The sequence below is a fragment of the Pimephales promelas genome, chromosome 23, assembly GCF_988280905.1.
Source record: "Pimephales promelas chromosome 23, fPimPro1.hap1.1, whole genome shotgun sequence".
Lineage (NCBI taxonomy): Eukaryota > Metazoa > Chordata > Actinopteri > Cypriniformes > Leuciscidae > Pimephales > Pimephales promelas.
In genome coordinates this window covers 6,270,175-6,293,810 of record NC_142791.1, presented here as the reverse complement: position 1 = coordinate 6,293,810, position 23,636 = coordinate 6,270,175, and the positions used below count along the sequence as shown (strand labels likewise).

Genomic DNA, 23,636 nt, shown 5'->3' with positions numbered 1-23,636 from the left:
GTGAGAGGTGTCTCACCCACACCTACCAGTCTCACATGGAATAGAATATTCTAGAACACTTTACAGGCACCGGCTCACAAGTCATACATAGATCCATCACCAGACTATAAAAGTAGTTGGAAATACACGGAATATATACATATGTATATGTGTATATAGTATGTAGTTTTGTTGTGATGCAAAGCTGAATTTTCAGCATCATTACACACACTCCAGTCTTCAGTGCCACATGATCAACATGCTGATTTGGGGCTCAAGAAACATTTATTATTATTACTATTATAATACATTTTAAAATCAGTTCTGCTGCTTTATATTTTTTTGGAAACTGTGATACATTACCATTTAAGAGTAAGTAAGTTGTTTTAAAGAACGAAATAAATACTTTTATTCAGCAAAGATGCATTAAATGGACCAAAAGAGACAGTGAATACATTTATAATGTTACAAAAGATGTCTATTTTAAATAAATGGTTTGCTTTTGAACTTCTATTCTTCCTCCGAAAAAAAAAGTAAATTAAAAAAAAAAATAAATAAAGGCTGTGCAACGATTGATGGCAATTAACCGCATCCAAAATAAAAGTTTGTTTTTACATAATATATGTGTGTGTACTATTTATAATTATTTTGTATATACATAAATATACACACATACATGTACTGTATATATTTAAAAATGTGTTATTCATTGATAAAATATTTTTATTTCTATCAAATATAAATTATAAATATATATACAGTATATACATGCATGTGTGTGTATTTATATACACAAAATAATTACATATAGTACACACACATACTGTATATTACGTAAACACAAACTTTTATTTTGGAAGCGATTATAATATAATATAATATAATATAATATAATATAATATAATATAATATAATATAATATAATATAATATAATATAATATAATATAATGTAAAAAACATCTATAAGGTCTGAATGCCTGACTTTTTTGTAGATTGCAACACTGATCGAAAGCTTTGCCACTCTATCAAAATTCACAAGGGATGTTTCCCTTTCATTCTATTTCAAGGACTTTGCGACCTTTTCTGATTCACACAGGTACATCATTACCTTTTATTGGCTCGTGCAAATGAATGCTGAGGTTGAGGGCTCCAAGGAAGCTCTGATAATGCAAAGTATAAAATATCGTATGCTTTGGGTTGGAAGTCAACATGAAATTTAAAATCAAGAAGTCACTGAATTATTTCTGCAGGTTAACCTTTCTTTTATTCCATCCAGCCTCCCTATTCTGTGTTGGAAATAATAGTGTTTGCTCAGAGAGAGAGAGAGAGAAAAAGCAATTTTTGCCTTTTCACTTTTCATTTATGCCTTTTCACATGATCTTGACCCTTTTTCCTTCTCCAAGTGCCTGACTACAAAAGTTTAGGATAAAGCGTGATAGAAAAGGTCCATAATGGCCCACACCAGCTGAGCTGTCGTAGCGGGGCTACTGTCCATCCCGATCCATAAGAGGTCAGACAGGACTCTAACACCCCCCACCCAAAAGGGAGTATTTTCTTCATAGGGCCCCTGCTGTGAGGTTGTGTCCCAAATGGCAAGAGCACACAGCGTTAGTCTCAGTCCTGGAGACAAACTCTAACCACTCAACCTCCCACCACACTGAGCTCTCCTCGGGGACTAAAGTACTGTCAGGGGCTCTCTAGTTTGTGTGTATGAATCTGGAGGCATCAGCAAGGCTCATCATGGCCTAGGGGAAAGGAAGATGCTGAATCCACACTAACAAGTTGATCGTTGTCCACATGTTAGAGGCAAGCGTTAGCACTAGACATACACCATGACAGAATGAGGCTCTGCCTGCTGGGGAGATGGAGGAGAGAGTGTGTAAATGTGTGTGTGAGTGTGATTGCGTTGGCAAGTAAGGGTCGGTGGGGGTCATTACCGACTGCCTTAGGGCACTTGGATGCTTCTCTGCTTATCCTCAGCACAAACAACAGCTGCAAGTCACGATTTACACTATAATAACACAAACAACTTGAGTTTTCTATAAAGAATAATGTTGGGTGATGAAATGCTAATTGCTATGTGGCATTTACAAAATGTTTTTAGGAATGCTGTGATGAAGAAATTTTCGCTGATAGTACACTCTAAAAAATGCTGGGTTGTTTTAACCCAATTTTGGGTCAAATATGGACAAACCCGAAATGTTTGGTTAAAAATGTAATGTAAAAATTTAACCCAACGGCTGGGTTAGTCCATATTTGACCCAAAGTTGGGTTAAAACAACCCAGCATTTTTTAGAGTGTAATATCAATTTACAGATACGATTATCAAAATTGTACATTTATGTTTTACAAGCTGTAAAAAAGAATGACAGCCTTTATCATTAAGATTATTGGCTATTGTATTGGTCATTAGTATATTTTCTGTTTACATGAGACATTAATTTAATGTTTTAGTAACATTAGTAACAACAACAGTAATATTAATAACAATACGCAAACACACATAATATTATGAAATACCAACCCGATTTCACGGCAATTCGTACGAATTTTTACGAGGTGGCTAATTCGTATGAATTCGTACGAATGACCTACCGCTGACCCCGCCCCTAAACCTACCCATCACGTGGGTTTAGACAAATCGTACGAATTTGTACGAGTGAGGTCGGATGAATGTTGGAAATACCCACTTTAATTATAGATGTATATAAAAAAAAATCATATTTTTTATAATAAATTAAATAAATGGTCCCACTTTATATTAAGTGGCTTTAAGTACTATGTACTTACATTGAAATGAACAATTTGATACAATGGACCTATTGTGAACATACATGTTTTTACATAGTACTTTTAAAAATACCATCATGTAATTACAGATGTAATTAACTTATGTAATTACATTTGTAATTACCCAGTTGACCCCTGCCTTAAACCACACCTGCCCCTAACCTTACCCGTATCACATCACAATAGCAGTAAAAGTGTTTTACAATACAACTTGAACACAATAAGTACACTGTACTTATTTTTCCATGTCAGTACATAGTACTTAACGCCCCTTAATATAAAGTGGGGCCAAATAAATATATAAATGGATGAATATAAAAATAAATACATAAATTCCATTAGCAAATCTTAACTGACAGTCCCTATACAATGCTGTTCTCAAACACAAAGAGGTTCTGTTTAATTGCTGTCACTCAACCAGCAGCGCTCCGCAAGTACAATAAGTGGGCAGCACTCTTTCTCCCATAATGCACCGCTGCGGCAGACAGGAATGAGAGGGACGGCCAGGGGTGAGGGGTGGTGTGTGACTGCATAGCCTGCTGACCTGTCCATCCATCAAGCAGCATACATCACCCTGCTCTCTCTCTCTCTCTCTCGAAATCCTTCTGCTGTCTTGGCAAGTCTGAGGGGCTGTAAGGTCGTCACATAATTTTGGCGGTAGGCCCCTATAATGAGCACTGCCTGCCCACCAGCCCCCAGGATCCCGGCGATTAGCCTTCCACAGACACGTGATCCGTCTCCCACAGCTCTGGCATTTACAACGCTGACCTTGCCTGGATATAACAAGGATCAAAATAGCCGGCAACCACAAGAAAGAAATTAAAGAAATAAACACGTCATTAGAAATAAAAGAAAGAGGGGGGTGTGCCGTGGTGGGAGCGTAGCCGAGCAGCTTTAAAGGAGACGTGTGAGGGACGCCGAGTCTCCCGAGCATCAATCACTCTGCCAGACCGGAGCCACCCGGTCGACTCAGGGGAAACGCCACTGACCCGACTGGGGAGCAAAGAGAGGGAGGGATAGAAGGAGCAAAGGAAGAAAAGCCAGTAAAAATTTAATGCACTCCGCAGAGCGGTCATGTCATACTTGGTTATGGAAAATAATCCCAGATGCTTGCAGTGGCTGAAATGGAGCTGTTATGTGCATGCCTCCTAACTCTGTCTGACAGCCGTGATGTACGACTACCATTACCGGAAAATATCACTTCAACTAACCCATGATCCGGCTCCACTCAGGGTCACATTATCCACGAGGAACAAATTACACGACTCCCCCCGCCGCTTCCTCACTCCCCTCGCACCCCAACCCTAAAGTAAATACAAATTTCCTACACGGCCCGGTACAAATGCGGGCCGATACGTTAGCTATGACAACGCTCCGCGGAGTGACGGAGATGATGAAGTACATGACAAATCACGGGCTGACAGGCCACTCTACAGCAATCAGCCTCTTTTCCCGGCCTCACGAGCGCCCACTCAAGCCTGTAAACACCCCTCTGCTCGCTCCCCTCTCTGTCCTCCCTCCTTTTTCCAGATGCAGGGAGGGCAAAACACATAATCTTTTACCGCTGACAACTCGCTCGCGAAGCTTTATTACCCGCCCCGTTTCACAGCGCGGAAGTGTGGCGAGGAGATAAAAAAAAAAACTGTTTTATGTTCCAGTGCTCCGGCTGAGTGATGGAGAAACTAATGTGCCTCTCCTCCTCCGACCGCCTCAGGGCAAACATCGTCAGAAGACGGCGGATGAAGTGGAAAAAGACAGGCAAATGGATGCCAGGATACATACTATACATAAGGGCAGTGCTGGGTAGACGTTAGTAATATAGTAACAATCTATTACATTACATATTTTACACTCTAAAAAAGGCTGGGTTGTTTCAACCCAAATTTGGGTCAAATATTGACAAACCCAAATGTTGGGTTCAAAATGTAATTAAAAAATTTACAGTTGAAAGTGAAAGTTGAAGTTGGGTTCATTTTTTTTTTCAAAATATATATATATTTTTTTTTTTACATTTTTAACCCAACATTTGGATTTGTCCACATTTGACCCACATTTGGGTTAAAACAACCCAGCATCGTTTAGAGTGTAGGGAATATAATCGGACTACTTTTAATACTTTTCTACTTTTTTTACTTTTGATATAACTCATCACATTGATTCGAAAAGCACTTCAAAATAAAACACTTAAAAAATAAAATATTTTATTTGTGTATGCTGTGTGGCTATGTGTGATTATAGCGGCCTGACTAGTGGCCGGACTTTCCGAACATACTGTATATAGTTTTTAAATTGGAAAATATTTATTATTTAAAGATACAAATCAATCAATTATGAATTTACATATTTGTGAATATTAAGTAATCATGTAATCAAAAAAGTAACTAGTCCGATTATAAATATTTTAAAATGTAATATAATCTGATTACATAATCCAGACTACATGTAATCCGTTACTACAGTATATGAGCAATTCTGATCATGGTTTTGTGAAAGACACTTTTTCTAAAGCAACGCTTTAGTGAAGGTCTCAGATGAGATGCGAGAGAGTGAAATTATAGCACTTCTCTGACGCAGAGATGATAATAAATCTGCAACTGCTTTCAAATGGTGTCCTCTGGCCTTGGCCACTTGGCCACACACAGATGGGGGAAAAATATGCAAGAAGGAATGAAGGGCCCATGAAAAGAGCAAGGGGGTTAGGGGTGTTAAAAGACTTCAGTGATAAAGGTCCTCTTATTTTCCCTTTTAAGGCCTCATCAAGTGCATTAAAACGCAAGAGGATGTTCATTTGGAGCCAAAGGTGAGATACTTTAAAGGTACTTAAGATTAAAATGTCCATGCTTGTGCGATTTGTCATCTCCAGCTCCTCTTAAAGGTAATGGGCTGATAATTGATTAGTACACATAAAACCATTTCAGCATGCTTTGTGCTCGCTGTTAATGTTTTTTTTTTTTTTGGCATCAAACACATAATGCTTATGCTGTGATTATGCTATGATTTAAAAGCATTATTTGTGGTTAAAAACAGCAAGTTTAAAAATAAAAATCCATTATGACATGATGCATCACATATGATGAGAACCATATGACTTATAAGGACTATTGTCATTGAAAAGCTTACATTTATTAATCTTGTGCATCCATGTTACGACTTGCAAGCTTAAACGTTGGGCTTTGTGATCATTTTCCAGTACAAGAGTTTTCATGAATTTATAGCTACTGTTTTCATTTTGTAAAAAAAAAAAATGTATTTACAATATTGTATTTTAAAAAAATACATTTTATTTTGTGAAATATAAAAATCTATTCATGCATGTATATCTATATTTTATGATTAAAAATGTTAATAAAAAAAGAAATATCTCTAGTAAATATATAAAAAAAATAAATGGTAATAAGCTAAAAACAAAAAATGGATTATTCCTTTATGATTTATCCTGACTGAGACAGCAGAGAAAAGGCCTAATTGTTGAGTTCTGAGGCTTTTCTGTCTTTAAATGTACAAATCAATAAAGAGAGACAAGAAAATAGGAGTAAACAATGATGTGAAGCATGTCAGGCTCAAACCCGCGATCTTCATTGGCTTACATGTGCGAGCCACTGCACCACGGCTCAGACGTGAAGAGGGATTCAGAGGGTAGAGAGGCACTAAGCCTGAGCACATGTGCTGATTTGTTGCTGGCTGAAGTTGGCACAGATTCACTTGAGCCTCAACGGTCTTTAAACGCTCTCAGATGGCGCAGACCTGTTAGTGTTAACTGCGCCATGAAAAGGGGACGTTATTGGATCCGGGCAGCAGCGGAACATCAAACAGCCCGTCAGGCGGTGGAATCTTTCCCTCTTTCTCTCTCTGCCAGCCACAGAAGACATAATAATCCCCCTTGAGCGCCAGGTAATGAGAAGACAGGGTCCAACCTGCTCTCTCTAATAACACACACTTCTTCTGCACACAAATCAGGGCAGGGGCCTGGGGTTTGGTGGGTGAGCAGGTTGTGGGGAGAGGTGAGAACAAGATCCCTGGCACACCGAGGGAAATAGAAAGAGAACGAAAGTAACGGGGCAACCAGGGACCCAAGCGGAGCCAAAAGCCTGGAAGGTGGAGGCCAGCCATAGTTGGCAGAGCCAGCCAAATGCATTCAGAGCATTCTGGACCCTGTTCGGTCTGCAAGCTGCCAACTCATCCAGCAGCAGGAGAGGGAGAGCGAGCCAGAGAGGGCAGACAGCAGGACCAGGGCCGGGTTCCAGTTGGAATAGGCCAGGCCTTACAGACTGTACCATTTAATAAATCTCTCGCTCCGCTCCAGCTAACACAAACGAGATGTCAAAAAGCCATTAAACACTCTCACACTTTACTCAACACGTCCACACACATACTGCTTCCCATTAACATTAAAAATACATAAAAAAACAATTATTTTATAATTCAATTTAATAAAACACCATTCCATCAATTACACTAATTAATCAAACCTGCATGTAATGCATAACTATTGCTAAGTAAATTACTTAAGTGAAAGAAATAAATCACTGCTGGCGTTATAGAAGCTAGTTAGAATATTTTATAAATAACAATATTAATAATATAAATATTAAAACAATATAAATGACATTTCTGTTAAATACTTTTTTAAAATAAATTATTTTACATTATTTAAAAAATAATATATAAAAAACAGTTAAAGTTAAGCCTACATTTAAAGCAAATAATTCTAACATTTATAAACAATAATCAATAATATAAAAATTAAAAATGTATACATTACATTTTTTATATTAAATACTGTTTTATATATGTATACTGTATTATAGATTTATAAAACTATTCTTTAATTTGATCACATCAATTTATAAAAAAATTGTATAAATATTTTTTTAAATGCCAGCTCATTATTGGCTCATTACTGTAGCTCAAATATTAGAGCGTCGATGTTTGCAACGCCAAGGTCATGGGTTCGATTCCCAGGGAAAGCAAGAACTGATGAGAATGTAAATGTGTAGCTTGCAATGTAATTTAAGTCTTTTTGGATAAAAGCGTCTGCCAAATGCATAAATGTAAATGCATGCTCACGTGAAGCGCAGCACTGACTTTACTAAGAGAACTGCGTAGAAAACTAACATGGAGGAGAAGAGATTGTTGAACAAAGTTATTATTTTTGTTTGTTTTTTGTGCAAAAAATGTATTCTCGTCGCTTCATAACATAAAGATCGAACCACCGTAGTCACATTGACTTTTTTAATGATGTATTTACTACCTTTCTGGGCTTTGAAAGTTACAATGACGTTGCAGCCAAGCTGATTCAGAAAGAAAATATCTTAATTTGAGTAATTAATGACAGATTTTTCATTTTTGGGTGAACTCACCCATTTAAGGAGAGTGGGCATGCAAAATGGAGACATTCTTGCAGTCAGAGAGTGATTTCTCCAGAGCGTCTTTTTTCATTTCCTGATTTGAGCCGGAGGAGAATAAAACGAGACAGTTTGTTCTGTGGATGAATAGAACGGACCCATTAATGTGAATAGTCGTCCTTCCCTACAGCCGCTGAACATACTGTACTGTAACTGCTATTGCAGGGGAAAGAGCTCCTGAATTCATTCCCAGAGTAAAGCACGTGAACATAGCTGTCACTCATTGCTAATGCAGATCAACATGCTGACAGTTTTGTAAACACATTTTAAGAGCTATTGACAGAAAGAGATCTCTCTGAAGTGTTTGCGAATGTGTGTGTGTGTGTTTGAAAGAGAGCGCTCTTGTTTCTTTGTTTACCTAATAAACCCTCCCATTGTTTTGACACATAATTAATCAAAGGCAGAGAGAATGACATGACATTGTGAAAATCATTAGAGGAATAATGAGAAGCAGGAACGCAGCGAGCAAAACAGCGATTAATGTCGTACACCACACATCTCTGCCATGCCACAACAAAAGGGCTTTGACTGACATGGATAATTCGACTCGTCGTCATCAAACCACCACTGGTTAAAAGCATCAAACCACCAACAAATAAGGAGAAAAAAAAAAAATTCGTGTGATCATGCTGATGTTCAACAAACAGTAAATAAGTGGTGTAATGTGTCTTGTAAATCTTTCTGTATCTTGCCTAGTTTGCATCAAAGTTAGCCTAGAGCCTAGTGTTCAATTACATTCATGCATTTAAATAATGGCCTGATTTAGTACGTACCGCATTAATAACATACTGCATGTCTTGTGGGTTATCTATATATAATAAATCTGTTGGAATTGTTTCATGTTAATATGTATAAAATTTAACTTATGAAGCTCGTAATGGTCCTTTTCAAATTTCGCACACCATTTAGTCATTCATAATTAATGCAGAGTTAATTAAGGCCTTCTCACAGTCATTAACAAGATGGCAATTCTAATTAAATAGAAACACACTTTTAAGTAGAGTCTAATATTGGATTCTCATTGATTCAACTTTGATTAAAAACGAATAAAGATGATTTTAGAAGTGCTGATGTAACATGGTATTAATAATACCACCACTGGCACTAAAACTACAGCTAACTAGCTTTACATTTCCAGAAGGAAATCACAATTCAGTATATTAATTACAATGTTGTAATTTTTCCCCCACCATATTTTACATAAACCAAACAAAAACTAAAAGACATTCACAGTGAGTGACCAAAGCGAACAGACATCATTCATTTTCAAGAAAGAGTTGGCGAATTCTGGGAGAGAAAATTTACAGCGACCAGAGGCAATGCAATAACGATTTATGCAAATTAGTAGCGAATCGATACGACGTAACAACTACCAATAAGAGAGCAGACAGTGATCTCCAATGATGTACAGTATTCGCTATTATAACGGGGCTTTGTAGTTGTCTTTGCATTTTATGTAGGGATAAGAAACAGTACTATAACAAAAACATTTCAACATTAATGTTTAAATCCTAAAGAACTTCATAATGAGATTTCAATACACTGCTGTTGTTGTAGAAATAATTAGGCATGGTCTTACCTTGTCTTCTTGGTCACTCTCGCTTTCACACTGTAAGACAAAGACAAAGGCAACATTACAACAGTGCAGAATCTAATAGATGTGACAAAGCTGAAACACTTTTTTTTTTGCTTTTAAATATAAAGCCATTATGAAGTGGAAATCTGATTCCGGCAGTCTCGCACTGCACAGCTCATCAGCAGAGTAATAAAAGTCTAAGCAGGAAAAGGCTGTTCTTATCTCACTCAGTGGCCAGGCCTCATTACATCTGCCTATTACCACCAGCAGGGCTTTTCTCCCAGACACCAACTAGAGTACGAGTCCAACTATCTTCACGTCTCATAGGCCACAGACACACTGCAACTACTTAAGCTCTGCTCTGTACACAGCTTTTTCAAATAAAAACAACCAAATTAGCTTTCCTGAAATTTAACAAATTGATTACTTGGTCAAAAATATCTAATATTAAAAGGGTTTAATTGTTGGCATTGATGTTTAGGGTTGGGTACTGCAGACGTCCTGATTCAAAAGATTCTGAATCCTTTGGGTCTATTTCTAACTTTTTCTGCTAACGCTGTAAATCATTTCAGATTGATTCAAAACTTCTTTCGAAATAAAAAGAACTGGCTCATAATAGTCATTTGTTCATGAATCAGACTACACTGGTTGCTGAATTTGGAGCAACATACTACTCTTACTATTTAAAATGTGTCAATTCTGATTCACTAAAAAGTACCAGTACAGAAGAGTTGTTCATGTTCACAATTGGGCTACACTAGTCACACTGTATTTTTCAGAATCATTCAAAAGAACTGGTCATTCGTCTTCGGAATCGGTTGATCTCAAAGATGCTCTATTGAGTTGACTGTGGGGGCCATTTTAGTACAGTGAACTCATTGTCATGTTCAAGAAACCAATTTGAAATGATTCGAGCTTTGTGATATGGAGCATTATCCTGCATCAGAGGATGAGTACATGATGGCCATAAAGGGATGGACATGGTCAGAAACAATGTTCAGGTAGGCTGTGATATTTAAACAATGCCCAATTGACACTAATGGGCCTAAAGTGTGCCAAGAAAACATCCCCCACACCATTACACCACCACCACCAGCCTGCACAGTGGTAACAAGGCATGATGGATCCATGTTCTCATTCTGTTTACGCATAATTCTGACAGAAATCGAGACTCATCAGTCAACATGACATCATGACTTTTGCGTAACCATAGACGCCACTTTCAAGTCAAGTGGCGTCTTATCTATACGCATTTTGAGCTATCAGCGTATTTGGCACCATTGACTTCCATAGTGGAAAAAAATACTATGGAAGTCAATGGTGCCAATCGTTCTTCAAAATATCTTCCTTTGTGTTCAGCAGAAGAAAGAAACTCGTACAGGTTTGGAACAACTTGAGGGTGAGTAAATGATGACAGAATTTTCATTTTTGGGTGGCGTATCCCTTTAAGAATTTAACATTTTAGACATAACCCTGAATGAAAATAAAATAAAGTAAAACAACAAAAAGCGTAGTGGGGACTTCATGCTAATAAACATAGAATGATATTAAAATGCCGAATTTAAGCCTTTCTGTCCAATTTCAATTTCAAGGTCCGCTTAATTCTTTATCTACTAATTAACTAGCAGCTCACAGATGACTTGGCTGGGAGAGATGCGCTCAGGGTTTGAGTTTGGACTCCCTAATGAAGGCCTGCTAGGGGTGGGGCTTAAGGTCTTCAGGGCCAATTACACCCAGCAGAGCATAAACCTTGTGGCAGCCCTGAATGATTGACAGTTCTGGGAGCTGTATTCCTGCAAGGACTGAAAGCTAGGGATAGAAAGTGAGAGGAAGGGACAGGGTGAGAGAGGGGGGAATATTTTCTGGCACGAGTTTCTCCCGTCTGACCTGATACAGGGCCTGCTGAGCAGCATCCAATTTACAGCCCCAGTCCAGTGGGATTCGAGACATACGGGGCTCATGTATTATACATAACCAATAAACACACACACACAGATGTTAATAACCTACTGCTCTTGTGTGTGCCAGTACCATAACACTGTTAGCATTACAGTAAAAATGCTATGAAACACAATCAGTATTGTATTATTGAGGCTTTCGAAACACAATCCACACTCTTCCACAATCCACAATCCACCCGCCCTTCCATGTACTTGGTCGATTTAATGTACGACTACATGAAGCCTTCCTAAAGGCCAGAGGCTCCCCTTCATCTGGCAAAGGCAAAGTTCCTGAAGAGTTAAAATAATGAGCAAAATGTATTTTTTCCAGTGTGTTGTGATCCATAAAAAACACTGCCGGCATCTCCATTGGCGTGCCAGTGCTCCCCGTTGCCCAGCCTAGCGCTTTGATTGCGGAGATATGAGAGGAACGAAATGACTCGCCCTTGCTTGTGAAGCAAATGGAACGCGCTAATAGAACTCATCGCATTACCCAATGCAAAAGTGCCATAGCTCATTACGTCAGGATAAAAGGATATCATTGTAGACGGTGAGCAGAATTGACTTTCTGTGCCGCGACTTGATGATTTAATCAACTGCTCTCCTTCGCTTCTCATCCGCGCGCCTGTCGCTAACACAGGTGCCGTTAAACGACACTCTCTCGCAAGCCAGCGAGTGGAGAAAGGGAAGAAATTGCTGTCATTATTCTTTCTCTCTCTCTTGCTCCTTCTTTCCAAGAATAGAGGTATGTAAATTTCCATACTGGTGCTGAGAGAAAAGATTGAGAAAAGGGGGGTGGGTCCAGATGGAAATACCTTTATAGTGGGAAAGTAAAAGTAACAGAGAAAGTAAGATTAGACCTGACAGGTAAGGGCAGGCAACTTGTTTGTCCTTAACAGCGAGAAGCTGCACTTTTCATGAATAAAAAACAACAACAAAAAAGAAAAAAACAGGTAAGATCTGTCACATATTGTGATTCAAAGTACACTTACCTAAAGGATTATTAGGGACACCATACTAATACTGTGTTTGACCCCTTTTCGCTTTCATAACTGCCTTAGTTCTACATGGCATTTATTCAACAAGGTGCTGAAAGCATTCTTTAGAAATGTTGGCCCATATTGATAGGATAGCATCTTGTTGTTGATGGAGATTTGTGGGATGCACATCCAGGGCACAAAGCTCCCGTTCCACCACATCCCCAAGATACTCTATTGGGTTGAGATCTGGTGACTTGGGGGCCATTTTAGTACAGTGAACTCATTTGAAATGATTCGAGCTTTGTGACGTGGTGCATTATCCAGCTGGAAGTAGCCATCAGAGGAAGGGTACATGGTGGCCATAAAGGGATGGACATGGTCAGAGACAATGCTCAAGTAGGCCGTGGCATTTAAACGATGCCCAATTGACACTAATGTGCATAAAGTGTGCCAAGAAAACATCCCCCACACCATTACACCAACACCACCAGCCTGCACAGTGGTAACCAGGCATGATGGATCCATGTTCTCATTCTGTTTACGCCAAATTTTTACTCTACCATCTAAATGTTTCAACATAAATCGAGACTCATAAGACCAGGCAACATTTTCCCAGTCTTCAACTGTCCAATTTTGACGAGCTCTTGCAAATTGTAGCCTCTCTTTCCTATTTGTAGTGGAGATGAGTGGTACCCAGTAGGGTCTTCTGCTGTTGTAGCCCATCCGCCACAAGGTTGTGTGTGTTGTGGCTTCACAAATGCTTTGCAGCATACCTCGGTTGTAACGAGTGGTTATTTCAGTCAAAGTTGCTCTTCTATCAGCTTGAATCAGTCGGCCCATTCTCCTCTGACCTCTAGCAATCATGGAAGGCATTTTCGCTCACAGGACTGCCGCATACTGGATGTTTTTCCCTTTTCACACCATTCTTTGTAAACCCTAGAAATGGCTGTGCGTGAAAATCCCAGTAACTGAGCAGATTGTGAAATAGTCTGGCACCTGACAATTATACTATACAATTATTATTTTATTATAGTTATATATTATAGTATAATAGAATGTAATATCATACTCATTTTACATTATAATTGCTTCAGTCAAGAAAACATCCATTTGAACAGATCGAAGTTAAGAAAATAACAGTAAAGGATGCTGACAAGAGTAAATATGAAGAGATTGGCATAATGATGGTCAGTCCAACATATTTAATTCCTCTAAAATACTTGGTATTACAGTCATATTGGATGGATTAACTTGGGAATCCATCTCAGCATTTTCAAGCTTTTTTTCTGGTGTGGTGTTAATTTCAAAGCCAAACACTTCGCCAATTGATCTTGGCTGCAGATCAATATAGCATGTTAAGCTTATTATAACAGCCAATGGCCTCAGTGGAACAGTAGAGCCATCTGCTTTAGTTAGACACACACTCCTCAGATACAGCGAATGAGGAAGAGCTGATTAGGCCTCCGAATGAGACCAATAGTGTAACGGATCCTGTCTAACCCTGCTATGTTCATGCAGTCTGTACTGCAGCAGTGCAGCATGGGAGCTAAACATCTCAAAGAAATCAAAAATGACATATTTTTGGCATATTTCATAATAACAGTGAAGCAGGCAATGTATGAAATCATGGTTCATTATTTCCTTCCCCAAATATCAATGAAAAGGAATAGGCATTTTAAAAGGGCCTTCAATGTTTTGTGGTTTGTCCCTTGGCTTTATAACAAGAAACAAGCTCTTTGAAATGTCACCAACTTCTTGTTACAACATGGAATGTCAACCCAGCACTCTTCAAACAATGTCTTTGGCTGGTTGTCCACTAATTTGGCTGGTTGTCCACTAAAATCAAAATTTAAAAAAAACAGAGCATTTACGTGAAAATATCTTCAAGCAAAATACATTTAATTTCATTCCTATTTGGAGTCAAATCCCAAAGGCCTACCGTAAGTGCGGTACAGTAAAGTCGTATTCTGAGCTCGTTTAACCAAGTCTTTGCCATTGTCCAAAGCACCGAGCTTAACCAGACTTCTCGAAATGAAAACCTCAGTGCCCACATCAAACTGCATGACACACTCTGGTGAAGGGCCAACACAATGAAAAATGTGTGGTTTCATTTCAGCACAGCAATGAGCCAAACACAGCAAACACTGAAAATATGCTTCAAAAATATGTTTAAAAACAGCACATAAAGAGATCTATTCTTGTTTAGCAGTCATTGATGTAAAACCGCAGTCAAATGTCAAGTTAGGACGCAAAGTGTTCAACGTTCCATTTCATGGACTATTTGCCATTGTGTTGTAATTGGCACTGTCAACGAACGCTGAAATTAATTGAGACTGATCTGTGCTTGATTACAGAGGCAGTGGGGGTCCGGAAGGTTGACGATAGGTTTGTGCGCTCTTTCTCCCTCCCTCCATCCCTCCTCCTCCTCTTTCCTTTGCTATTTTCACCCTCTGCCTGTCGCTCTCTCGCTCTGCCTGCGGGCTGTGGTGGGTGGAGGTGGGGGGACAGCTTGAAGAATGGCAACCATTGCCAGGGTCAGCTCTGACAGTGCCAATTTGATGCGCTGCCACAGAGAGCTATGTCCCCCACCTCCTTCCTCCCCCCTCATTCTCCATCTCCCTGTCCTCCTACCTCCCACAGAAAAAGCTGCGCGTCCTGATGGTTTTCTGATGCAAACCATGGCGCGGCAAAATGGTTTTTCCCCTCCCGCTGCCTGCTTCTCCATCTGCCACTGGGGCCGCGCCGCCGCCGGCCGCCTGCCTGTCACAGCGTGCAGTGAAATTAGCCAGGGAGGAGGCGCTCGCTAGTGCTAATTACGTTTTAATCATTGGAAATGTGTTGGCAAATCAAGGCCTGGAGCTCCCACTCTATGCTCTGCAGTAGGAGTGTGTATGTGTGTGTGTGTTGAGCACGATAGAAGAGGAAGGATGAAGAGAGAGAGGAAGCAAAAACAGGCACAGCCAGCACTGAGCTAAGAGTCAGACGCTCTGAGGAGAAAATGGCGGCGTGCCTTCTACTGTCTGCTGATGGCGAGGCTTTGAGTAGACAAGACATTTCAAGACTGAAACCAAACGCTTCTCCAAGTCTACGGCACAGAATGAGTTATGAGTACCAAGGTGACATTTTAACAGGTACCTGATGAGTCGAGCGTGGCTCTCAAGATATTGGGCAGATTCTTCAAAAACTGAATACTAAACCTGTTCAAATATTTTAACTTATTCATGATTCAATTTTTGAGGTTAAACCAATAAGAAGGAAATTATTTTCTTCTCCAGTGATACTCATGACAAACTTGTATTTAATATGAGTTCACAAACTCATTTGGATGTGAAATAATAAGCTTATGGCAAATAGGCAGGAATGTTTGACAGAACAAAATATTTTCATGATTTGTAGTCATTTTCATTTTTTCTTTTGTTAAAATCAACTTAGATAATTTATGTAGTTCGGATCACATAATATTTTGAGTTTCTAGTGATTAAATTAATTTCCTTCGTTGTTTTAACTTAATTTTTCCATTTCAATGAACTTAAAATTTTAAGGCAACCAGGTAACTTATTTTTTAAGTTAAACCAACAATATTTTTTACAGTGTATATACAGAATATGTGTGTATGTGTGCAACTGTTTAATTCATTTAGTCATTAGAAATGTAAAAAAAAAAAAAAAAGCGTTCAATATATTTTCTCTAGTTTGGGTCTCCGGTAAACACAAAATGGCCTTTTTAGGCCACAATTTATGAAAGTGTAAAACCCTGATCTGATTGCAAGCAGACATCATAGATAAATCTAAGCAAATAAATTTAAAAAAGACAGACAACCATTAAAACATGAATGTAGCTAACACAATATTGAAGATGCATTCAATATTTATGTCATTTTAAGCTCAAATGTCCAACTTAAGCTAAACCTAACAGTGCATAAATGACAGACGTGGGTGGGTGACATAAATAACATGACTGCGAATCATCTACCCCATGACCCTGTCTCTGTGTTCTCCACACACCTTTAACATTAAACTCAAGTAAAATTTAACCTCACTTAGAAGAAAAAACACAGCAGCGCTGCTGTCAGCCGCATCAGCGAGAAGGAGGAAATGTATTTCGACACCTTTGACTGGCTTTGGCCATTAAGAGCACCAGGATCCAGACCTGATGACATTCAGGGACTAATTCACACAGCATCTGCGTGACGTCCAGCTGTCATCCTAAAGTACAGCAGGATGAAGGAGCGGAGGAACAAATGAGGAGGGAAGCGTGACAGCCAGGAGGGCGTCTAGATATAGGGAAAACATCTCCTTCACCAGTGGAGTGTGGCCTGTCCCAGGGCAGCTCTCTCTCACGCCTGTCAGAAAGCAGTCATCTGCTGCCTGGCCTAATAACCTCCAGCCTGATCGTAACGTCCAAACCTCTCTCCCTCATGCACCTTTCCAACATCTGCAGGCAATTTCCTCCCCGATATGACACTTTCTCCAGACCGTGAGCGCTGAATATGAACTAAAGGACATTAGAGAGCACAAATACTGACGCTTTGTTTCAAAACCAAGAAAACTGCCAAAATAAAGCACACTTTAATCATGTGTGCGCTCCTAAAAGCAGCATTTTGGAGAAGGAAATCCCATAATGCACTGCACTGGGGGAAAAAAACAACACATTTTTTTTAATGATAAATGTACTATTTCAAATTAATACTAAAATGTAATGATTAAATAGTTGATTTTTATTGCTATATATTATAATTATTTATATTATTTAGACAATATTTTTTTATATATATATTCTGTTAAAGTACTGTGCCAGTAGCTTAGTAACGTGCAAAATCACCTGTTATCTTTGTGATGCAGAATTGCTGCCTATGTAGCTCCAATTTGGTTACTTATGAGGTTCCATGAGTTTGTATGCTGTCTTATTGCAGTAGTTTTAAAATAGCACCTGTGTGGGAAATACTGGTGTATAATAAAATTGTAGATAAGAAGCTGAATCTCAAGTGTCGAGAGCAATTCTTAGACGTATATCAGCCACACACACACTCTCTGTGTGATGCCGTGCCAGGAAACAGGAAAGGGTTAGCGGGTACAAGATGTGTCTGTGTTATGCCTGTATGCATGTATGTAAATGTGTCTACGTATCTGGAGGGAACGTCTACCTTTAAAATAACTTGTCAGCTAAGCTGCCCGGGCTGACAGATGTGAGATGGTGCCCCGAGGTTGAGCTTGGCACAGACAGATGGTGCCACAGGGCAATGCGCTTAGCTGATCAACCAAGGGTGGCATTGTCACCCAGCCTGCCAGCCACAAGTGAGAGTGGGAAGCTGTGTGTGTGTGTGTGTTTGTTTGTAAAAGAGTGGGAAGATGAAATCATATGTACAAATCAGTAAAACATAATTTATTTCTGTGATGGAAAAGCTGATTTTTTTTTTCAGCATCATCCAGTCTTCAGTGTCACATGATCCTACAGAAATCATTATTCTAATATGCTGATTTGCTGCTCAAGAAACATTTCTTCTAATCAATGTGGAAAACAGCTGTGTTGCTCAATATTTTTGTGGAAACCATGATACATTTTTTTTTTCAGGATTAAAATAGAAAGTAAAAAATAACGACATTTGTTTGAAATCTAAATCTTTATATATTTGTAACATTATAAAATACTCTACTATCACTTTTTATTAATTTAATGCATCCTTTTGGAGTAAACGTTTTACTTTCCAAAAAAAAAACAAAAAAACATACTGACCCCAAACTTTTGTACAGTTGTGTATGTAGGCACACTCACACGCACACACATGACTGAATGTCTGCATTATTACTGTAGACTTTAGAGCAACAACATATTTAAAGGGGTAGTACAAGATTTTGGACATCGGGCCTCATTTACAAGTTAGCCTTAGTGATGAAAAGAATTTCATCCAGTTGTTCCAGTTGAATAGTTTGCCGGTGCTAGGCTAGCGCGAGTCAACGGTAACTGCTAGCCTGCCATTTAAAACATTTTTACCCGCTCCTCAGTACACCAAAAGCAAATAAATCATAACGCCAGACTATCGATGTTAAATGTCTGTCGAGAGAATAATGTTAGACATCAAACTACCCTTTCATTGCATTGCTGTATACTTTTTTCCCTGTATTTATTAGCACAGTCTACAGCAGCGGCGGAGTGATATGTAGTTACCTAGGCAACCAAGAGAGGTAGTGAGGTAGAGAGAGGTAGTGCAGGTAGTTACGACTGTAGGGCGCAGTACTACTAACCGGAGCAAAGTAATACTCCGCCGCTGCTGAGAAACTAGTTCCTGTAAATGTAATGCGATCACTGAGATACAAGAGTAGCTGGATTTTTAAAATCATTCTCAACAGACATTTATATCGATAGTCTGCCGTTATAATTTATTTGCTTTTGGTGTACTGTGAAGTGGGTAAAACTGTTTTTAGACCATTATTCATCGTCTGGTGTCGTTTAAAGCTGCACGGAAACTGTCGTTTGGACCTTGAACCGTTTGGTTCCCATTGAAGTCCATTATATGGAGAAAATACTGGAATGTTTTCATCAAAAACTTTAATTTCTTTTCGACTGAAGAAAGAAAGACATGGACATCTTGGATGACATGGGGGTGAGTAAATTATCAGCAAAAAGTGAAAAGTGAACTACTCCTTTAAAGGCAGGGTAACAGTTACCGTTGATTCACGCTGGCCAAGCACCGGCGAACTATGCAACTGGGACGACTGGATGAAAATTCTTGAAAACTGTCTCCACTGATAAATAACACTAAGGCTAACTTGGAAATGAGGCCAGATGTCCAAAATCCTGAATCAACCCTTTAATTTGACAAAAGAAAGCGGGACTGCCAAGGACAAAAAGTATTTTCAAAGGGTTTTAACCAAGAGTTTTTATGTAAAATTTTCATGAATCGGTTTTAATTCATGTCTAATTCATCCAATTTTCTATGGAATTTTGTATCCACTGTAAAGTTATTCGGAATATTTAGTCAGCTAACAATCAACACCTAGGTAGGCAACAGCACAATAATTCATAAACTGTGCTTCTGTCCCTCACTGCTGTTTATGTCAAATTAAATACGGCATGTTTTCTGATTAAGGTCTATTTCAAGATGCCAGACACTTTTCTTTCCGCTAACAAACAAACAAACAAGCAAGCAGAGTCACTGTGAATTTCACTCCCACAGACAATTCAGTGCTGAAGAGGGTTAGGCAGCAAACAGTTGCTAGCTTAATCAAAGATTAATAGAAAGATTTTCAGACAATTAAATACATCAGATTGCATTGTTTGTACCATTATGGCTCCTCCCTGGGGAACAGTCCACTTTGTTTGCATTTTAATTACTGCATGCACAGCTGACATTTGCTCTGATGCCAGCTGCCATCTTTGTTATGCTTCTCCTCGTACCCTCTGGAAAACAGCAGTGAGGCGGAAAAAGTGTGGATGAATGTGTGCAATTATGATATAACTGAATATCCCGACAGCACAAAGACATATATAGGACAAGTGGACAATGCAGAAGCACACAGGTCAAACACTAACTATTTATTTTATCATTGAGCAAGTTTCTTGACAGACCAGTTTCATTCGTGCCCATATAGACATCCCACATGAATGAGCAATTTTCCAGCTTTCCTTCATTTAGTCTTCATCATGTACTCTAATTTTCTATCAAACTGCAGTATCTATTTTTTTTTCTCTATTTCCCTGTGCCTCCCCCACTTTCTCTCTTTCTCCAGCAGGAACGGATGTGTAGCTCTAATCACTTTGCTCCCCACACCTGACGGCACACTATTAACTCTAGGTCTCTCTGGTGACCCTGCGGGTCGTTGCCCATCACATCAAGTTTTTATTAGGGAATTTTCCTCATCATTAGCTCTGGCCCAGACGCCCACCATTAATATTCATTCTACTGCACACTTCCATCATCCTCTGTCTCAGTCTTACAATCCATCTGAAATGCTGCAGCACATTCACCAGCTATCATTAACAGAGCTCCATTCCACCAATGACAGTTGTTTGGGAAGGCACACGCATACCTTGACCTGTTACGTCTTTCTATATGCCTGTCTGTACATTTTAATATGTGTATGGACATTTGTAAATTTACTTACAAATTCGAGTGTCAAGTGATTTACATATTTTCTGAATCAGTTTCGGCGAATCATTTCAATGCCCCCTTGTAGTCAATAATTTTAAACCTTAAGGCGAGACACTACAGGTGAATAGGGTAAAATTTTTAAATAATAGATATCACCATAAAACTGCCTCAGTTGATTACTTACACAAGTATATATAAAAAAATGTATTATCAGTTTTTGAAATATGTATGTTTAATTATGCAAATTAGGCATTAACTCATTAAATATGCACCATTGCGCATATTTTTGGTAGATAGATCTGAACATATGATAAATCCAGGTGCAAAATTCTGTTTTCATTTTGTTTACACACATTATGAAAAAAAAAAATTCAGAGGGATTTCAGGATATATGCTTTCATTACCTAGGAAATCAAAACATACTGTCCATTCCCTTAAAAAAACTATTTTCGCCATTTTATTTTTATGAAAATGTCACATTAATCTGGCCAGGAATAATTTATTAACAAATACTCGGAAAATCTCTTCAGAATACTGCTAAGTGTATAACTGGAAAGTTTGGTGTACATAGGGGCTACATAGGCTAAGAAGTTTCTACTGGAGAATGACAAAAACTCATTTTGAGAATACATTTCTATTGGAAAAAAAATGCTCAAAAGCAGAATAACTGCTCAGGCCCTTAGTAATAATAATATATAATATTTCAAGCTCATGAAAACTGATTATTTAATAAAATGGCAGGCATAAAAGGCCTACAACTGCAGTGACTCATTGAATTAACATTGGCAGAGTACACCGCGTGATGTGTCTGAGTGAATCACGTAAGCAGAAACCAGCAGTAGCCAATGAGATTTCGTCATTAGCTTTAGATCACCCTTTGGACATTCATGATTGGTTACTGATAGAAAGGAAATACACAGAGTTGTGCACGAGATTCAGAGCTTTCCAACGATACCGGACATGACAGACTTCAGTAACAGACAGAGTGCGGTATGACGCGCTGGAATGCTAGAACTTCTTGGTAAATTCGGGAGAAATTTACTGCCGCAAGTAAACTAAATGTAATAAAATAAACATTTTAATGTATACATTCAACATTTTCTTTTTAGCAGCTTTGAAGAACTCATTGAAGCAGTAAACTAGCCCAAAATCTGAAAACTGATCACTGCATGAAATCAATGTGTTTGCCTGCCGTGTCTCACCCTTAAAACTAATCTTTGATCACTTTTTTTGACCCTGGGAATTCATTCCTTTAAATAGCTTGAAAGTAACTCTACATTCTTGCTTTATTTAGTATATGCAGAACCATGAGTTTGTAAATTAGCCCCGCCTCCACTCACTCATATAGGCTCACCCACAAGTCGATGTATCAGAATGGTAATGCATTTTATGTATCGCTCTCTACAATGTCGGTTACATAACGATAATTCATATGATTAGCCTTTTGTTATCAAACAGCTAATAATGTTTGCTAATATTACACAAACCATGTTCCCGTTCGTGATTTCAAAGTGCGTTTTTGAGACTTTTCTTCACTGTAGCTTTAAGGAGAAAATATTCAGCAATGTTGCTGACTTATTAATTCGCAAATGGTTTGTCTTAAATCATATTAAAAACACCCCATAGACATGTAGACAACATTAAAAACTTGAATTTCCCCACAGGGGGTCTTTAAAAGTATGGGATTCAAATCTGAACTGTTTAATAAATTGCTTATCTACAAAGGTAATTACAAAAACAGCAGTGCAGAACTGTTGAACAAAAGCATTAACTACAGGCCAGACCAATGAGCCACACACGCACATGGACAAAGGTGATAAGACAGCCTCACACAGCGCCAGTGGCCAAGTCTTATTCTGATCACCCTCCTGCTCCAGGGGATGGTTGTCTAAACACACAGACCGCGGTGGTGAACAGAGGCCTCAGCTACACACAGGCACCTCCAGCAATTTGTGCCTGTATGTGTATGCATTCCTCGATGCAGTATTTTTAATTAAAAAAAAAAAAAAACGATTAAAAATTACACACACATACAAACAAAATATATAATTACACTGATAACAGTCATAGTATTAGATTAATATCGAGCTTTTAAAATTGAAATTAAATCTCAATTTAAATATATACAAACAAACAATTTGTGCTGCCAACACACACAGCACAGATGTGATGGATGAAGCAAAACTCTAATATTTGTATCTTCCAAGTGCCGAACAGCTTTAGTTCTTGTGCCATTATCATTAGTTATGAATTAATTTTCCCACACATGCTTGATCCAATTGTTCTCAAACAATCACCATAAACACTTCTCAACACGCAAACAAGCCTAGATGAATAAACACCGATGGAAACGTCTTGCTCTCAACTCGACGGCCCAACAGAGCTGCCAAAGATCTGCTTTGTAAACAACAAAAATATTTAATTTGAGAGAGTGATGCTGAGCAAAATGAAATTAAAAGGAACTCATGCTAACTGTTAAATTACTCGCAGCGCGCTAAATTACATTTGCTTTTCCATCGGAGAGATCAAACGGGAAAACTCCAGCACTCCAGCGCTAATTATTTACAGTCTTCACCTCCCTCCCATCCCAGGAGGCTTAATAAACACACTATTTCTCTCTCCCTCTCTCAAGTTTTTGCACACACTTGTTTATTTCTGTTTTTTTTTTTTTTTAATAATTATATTCCCCCATCCCGCGACTTCATAAACTCTGGCGTCGAGAGCCAAGACTGAGATTCTGACTGTAATCCTAGTGTACACTGGGGTTTCTTAAGAAAGCAGACCATCTAATTCAGGGTGGGCCACGTGGGGGTGTTGCTGTGGAAGCGTAGCCATGGGAGCAAGGGGTGAGTGACACGAATGGCTGTCACTGGGAT

At 38.7% G+C, this 23,636-nt stretch overlaps 1 protein-coding gene across 5 annotated transcripts in view; it reads right to left on the bottom strand.

Annotated features, from left to right (window-relative positions):
• Window positions 1-23,636, bottom strand: part of auts2a (activator of transcription and developmental regulator AUTS2 a) — a 348,996-nt gene that overhangs the window by 100,685 nt on the left and 224,675 nt on the right. For all 5 annotated transcript variants that reach the window (XM_089126455.1, XM_089126454.1, XM_039676289.2 and 2 more), the window contains exon 5: window positions 9,755-9,784. In XM_089126455.1, coding sequence (XP_088982581.1) covers window positions 9,755-9,784 — 30 coding nt within the window. The remainder of the gene's footprint in view (window positions 1-9,754; window positions 9,785-23,636) is intronic.